Raw genomic sequence first — 5849 nt, forward strand, 5'->3', positions numbered from 1 at the left:
TCGAGGCCAAAATACGATTTAAGGTAATAACGAATTTGTGGTCGAATTTTGCTGAAAATTTTGTTGAAAAGAAATCAGAATCTTTGAGTGACCTTGAGGTTCAAATAGAAACGCAAACTATAATAATTTAAATAAAAATGTAACTGTGTAACTGTGTAACTGTGGGCCACAAAAGGCCAGAACAGAATCAAAAATGGCTCCCTAGGGTTAAAAACAACAATAATTTGGACATGATCGGCCAAAAAATGTTGGTTCCGTTTAATTATAAAACTATAGTTTTTTTTACGACAGTGGGTGACAAACTGCTTAAATTGTACTGCACAAATTTTAATTTGACTATTAGATTCGACTAATCTGAGTGTAGGGTGCAAATATTTAGCTAGCCCACAATTGCAACAGCTGACAATGCAAATATGAAAAAACGAAATTTAAAAAATTTAGTTAAACATGAAACACATTAACGCCAGCTGTTAGGTCTCTAGCTGTCTCCTAAAAATAAAAAAGATTAAACAATGTTCGATTTTCAAACTTTTTTGTTGATTTTCCGAGCCTTAGTTTCAACTTTTTCATTTGAAATTAAATTAATTTTTCTATGAGGTTAATCTATGCGATATAAAGTTAAAATATACTTTTATAAAACCCTATAACCATTTTATTTAATAACTTGATGAATTTAAAGATATGAGTCAATTAAAAACAACTTTAATAGAATATTTCCAATCTACTTTCTCTTCATTGCAAACTGTTGCCTCTGACAAAAGATCGTTAACAAGGGATTAAGGTTTTTAACAGGGGCGGATACAGATCTATCTACAAGGGATTGAGGTTTTTAACAGGGGCGGATACAGATATATCTACAAGGGATTGAGGTTTTTAACAGGGGCAGATACAGATATATCTACAAGGGATTGAGGTTTTTAACAGGGGCGGATTCAGATATATCTACAAGGGATTGAGGTTTTTAACAGGGGCNATTTTATATCTACAAGGGATTGAGGTTTTTAACAGAGGCGGATAAAGATTTATTAGGGTTCAGCGAAACTTGTAATGCGCGTATATATCTCATTGTTTAAAGCCATTCAAGTTAAATTACCGAATCTAGCGCGAAATTCAAACTAAAACAAAAAACTACCAAATGATCTTGACTCTATTATTTCTAACTATAAAGAATGTATTTAACAATTTTGATTTTGGAATTTCAGTTTTCTCTATTTTCCGTTATATTTCCACGCCATGACTCACCCCTGTATCCGACCCTGGTTTTTAGATACATGTTTGTAAAATGTAAGACCTTGAATAGTTTTTTCTTTGACGCCAAATGAAATCCAAAATTCCAAGTAGAAAAACATTCCAGTTATTAACGGTTATTAAATGTATGAATAAATGAAAAACTTAAGGAAGAATAACAGATGAAAAATGAATAAAGGATGAATAAAGGATGAATGAAGGATGAATGAAATAAAACCTAAATCGTTTTTTTTAATAATATGAATTTCTGAAAAGTTCCAGACCATCTTAATATTTGAAATACAGGGTTACTTACAAAGGATGAGACTTCAGATACATTGTACACTGTACAGTGTACAATCATCTGCAACTGTAAACCTGTTTATTCAGATACGATTGTACACTGTACAGTGTATGATCATCTGCAACTGTATACCTGTTTATTCAGATACGTTTGTACACTGTACAGTGTATGATCATCTGCAACTGTAAACCTGTTTATTCAGATACGATTGTACACTGTACAGTGTACAATCATCTGCAACTGTATACCTGTTTATTCAGATACGATTATACACTGTACAGTGTATGATCATCTGCAACTGTATACCTGTTTATTTTTTGCCCAATCATTAAATAAACCATAACAAGATTATATTCAAGGCAGAAGGATTACTTAAACCTCGGATTTGAGAAATTTAAAGAGTTTCAGGTCGTCTTTACAGTCTCATCCTATGTGGGTAACCCTTGACCTCGCCCAACTATAATTTGCTAGTTTTTAACCCTAATTTTAATCGATATCTTTATTGTTTCTATTGTTTGAAAATATTCAGTATTCATGGAGAAAAAATATTTAATTATAAAATCATCTTCATCCTTCGAATCTACCAATATACCAATAAATCTATAACATTCCGGAATTTCAAATATTCTCAAAAATCTGATATTTACGTTCTATTGAAAAATAGTTAATTCACGAAATAAATGTAAGACAGAAATTTTGTAGAAAAACCCTGAAAAATTAGAGTTTTCCAAATTTGCTGTAACGGCCTTGATAGAACTTATTTTTGTGAAAAACTACATTACACTTCAAATAAAGTCGATAAAAAAGTTTCTGACAAGAACCAGGGATCTAAAAGTTAAAATTATTTACAAAGGACCCTAATTTTCACATCAAAATCACAACTATACCCTTAAAACCTTTAATGAGGACGGTATCTGTATTTTAAAAAGAAAAAATCGATTTATTTGAATAAAAAACCTGAGCCTGCGATTTAAAAAACTCGGGAAAATACGGCTCAGGTCTAAGCTGTCGTTGGACCTTATTTACGGCTTGAGCTTTCGGATTAAGTTTCATCTTATTTTCTTCAGAGTTGAGTTCAAAAAACCGGTTTAATATTCTATTTGGTGGATTTTCATGGTAGGAATTGGCGCATTCCCAGTTTTTATGAGAACAAGACGCAACATTGAGCCTTTTTCTCCACTAAAACCAAAGATAATATATATATAGATATGCAGGCAGGTAGAAACCTTCTTCCTAAATTTATACCTGCCTGCATATCTATATATATATTATCTTTGACTAAAACCAACCAAGGTCGGTTTTATTTTTATTGGGCCTCCTAAAGTCGAGCCGAAGATCTTGCAGCTGTCAATCATGTAACACAAGCTGTCGTCAGAGTTGGGTCAAAGATTGGGTATAAAAGTCGAGTTTAAGGAATTACGGTTCGAGCCGAAGTTTTTAAATCGCAGGCTCAGGATATCTTCATTATTTTTACTCAGGCAAAGGTTCAAGGCAACGTTGTGTATCAGACATGCAACAGTTTGCAAGGCGGGTCACTTGAAACCTAATTTCTAGATAACTGTACAGCGATACCAATAACACTGTGGAGTATGTTGATGACATTTAAGCAATCTTGCAAATGTGTATTTGCTGTAGTTATGAAGCAAATAGTTTTACCAGCAGCTGGAAAATCAACTTGTTAAGTGAAATGGGTCTGTGTACATTGCACAATTGCTAAGAGGCGTCTTCCTAATCCACAAGTTTATGGACCCCACTGAACGAAAATTAATTTATTCACCTGATTTCTGTTCCCCTTGGTTTCCAGAGATGGAAATATTTAATGTTGAAGCTTCGCCATTAGGTTCAATCTAATAATAATAATAACAATAAAAAATTAATATTACAAGAAATGATGTTAAATTAAATATATACTAGCTGAAGTGTCCAGTGTTGCACGTGGAATTTTAGTCATTTTGGTTCAGCCGTTTGGCCAGCTATAGATAACATATATACTGATGAAACTATACCTGTAAATCATAAATGATAATATAATGTAATAATATAATTTTATAAACTAGACATTGCTCCTCTTCCTTGTAATAAATGAAGCTATAACAAAGCAAGATGTGCAAATTTTTCTAATTAAAATGGTAGAGGCAACCAAAAAAAAAAAAAAGTTTAACATCGAGATTATTTTGTGACATCCCTTTTTGATTCTGACAACCAAATCCCATCCCTGTGGAATTGCCACAAAAAAAATTGGTCCAGATCGAATCAGTCGTTCTGAAGTTTATTGGATACAAATGGGCCTATGGCACAACTTACAACATGAATATCACTTGACTGAGAATAGTAAAGATAATGATGATAATTTTTTTTTTGAAAATTCCAATAATCCTTGATTTAAACAATGAACCAGTCCAACAAGACTGAATTCAAAAAAAGAAGATATTTTGAGCAAAATTAAATTTTTTGTAAGAAATTCCATTTTATTTCTTATTTTGTGACAGAGCTAGCTGTGCTAATTGATAAATCTGACAAGCTTGAAAAGTATTAATCAAGTTTTAGAAAACTTATCTCATTCCCCAATATGTCTTTCTATCACCTTCCACTGTCCTAATCCGTCAAAATATATGATATACAGGGTGTCCCAATAAACATGGAAATTTAATGATGATTTTGAGATTGCTTTTGTAAAGTAATTTTATGCCTTCTTGAAGAGCTGAAATCCGTAGTGTGTTTTGTCTGTTAGAAAATACGAATTTGTGTTGTGATAACAAACTAAAAAGGTAGAAAAATCTTCTGTTTACCATCAAAATTTTGTCGAAATACAATTGACCCTCTTCATCTTGTAGAAATATTATACAGTTTTGAAAACACATTTATCATTATATCAGATTTATTACGACTTCAGAACAATGCTATTTCTTAACAAAGACGATTTTAAAGTTGTTACTTAATTCTCATGTACAATGGGACACCATGTATAATAAAATATATCTATTCTAATACAGGGTTACCCACACAGGATAATATTTTAATGACGACCTAAAGCTCTTTAAATCTAATGATCTTACTAAGGGTTGAACTTGAAAGTTTGACATGCAAAGTCTTTCATTGGTGTAATAAAGTATTTAGCAATGAAAGGAAATACAGAGCGTCCCATATTCATATCAGATTAACTCCAAGTTTTAACGTCAAAATAAACCCAATATACTCGAAAAACCTCGAATGTTCCACAAGAAAATTCTTAAATTAGCCTTATTCAAGATTTCAAAACAATCTATTCCTCTTAAATTTTCTGATTATTCCCGAAAATCGTCATTTAGGAAACCATGAATTTTAGAAAAGGACTGAATAAATCCTGTACAGTCGTCATCAGCGTCATCGTACAGTGTAATCCTTTGTGGGTAACCCTGTCTATCATATATATATATGGCAACCCTGTCTATCATATATATATCTGGTAACCCTGTCTATCATATATATAGCTGGTAACCCTATCTTTCATATATATAGCTGGTAACCCTGTCTATCATATATATATCTGGTAACCCTGTCTATCATATATATATCTGGTAACCCTGTCTATCATATATAGCTGGTAACCCTGTCTATCATATATATAGCTGGTAACCCTGTCTATCATATATATATATAGCTGGTAACCCTGTCTATCATATGTATATATCTGGTAACCCTGTCTATCATATATATAGCTGGTAACCCTGTCTATAATATATATATAGCTGGTAACCCTGTCTATCATAAATATATATCTATACAAACAGTATTATTAAATATTGGACTTCACTATTTTCTCCCAAACCGTATTATTTCTAACAATATTTATGTCATCAAAAGCTGAAGTGCCCAGCAATGCCCCTGGATTTTCAAAACTTGTGAATAATTTGGCAGAAAACACCATTCTAATCCAAAATTTGAGGTAGATGCCACCTATCCTATGTTACACCCGGGGAATGTAACACGTTCTATCTTTATACATATTCATCTGTCTTATGGTAACGTAATCCAACACGCATATTTATTCAGATATGTATATATAAATGTATATATTCTTTCTTAAACATATATATATCTAATATCTAAACATATAAAGTTGTAATCTGTTTGTCAGTCTGTTTGCTTTTACGATCATAACTCAGGAAACCCTGGACTGATTTGCTTCCAATTTTGATTGGGGAACTCGGGAAGTGGGTCGACTTTCAAGTGCGGGTAAACGGCGTAAGTAACTTTCAGTAACGCTGGGTTCTCAAGCTAGTGTATGTATGTATGTATGTATGTATGTATGTATGTATGTATGTATGTATGTATGTAA

General features: G+C 32.2%; 1 protein-coding gene across 1 annotated transcript in view; it reads right to left on the reverse strand.

Annotated features, from left to right (window-relative positions):
* Positions 1-361: 361 nt before the first annotated feature.
* Positions 362-5849, reverse strand: part of LOC111714773 (E3 ubiquitin-protein ligase RNF19B) — a gene marked incomplete at its 5' end in the record, with an annotated part of 32958 nt that continues 27470 nt past the window's right edge. The window contains 2 exon segments of the mRNA XM_023489974.1: positions 362-489; positions 3309-3378. Coding sequence (XP_023345742.1) covers positions 479-489; positions 3309-3378 — 81 coding nt within the window.

The sequence above is a fragment of the Eurytemora carolleeae genome, unplaced genomic scaffold, assembly GCF_000591075.1.
Source record: "Eurytemora carolleeae unplaced genomic scaffold, Eaff_2.0 scaffold1557, whole genome shotgun sequence".
In the NCBI taxonomy this organism is placed as follows: domain Eukaryota; kingdom Metazoa; phylum Arthropoda; class Copepoda; order Calanoida; family Temoridae; genus Eurytemora; species Eurytemora carolleeae.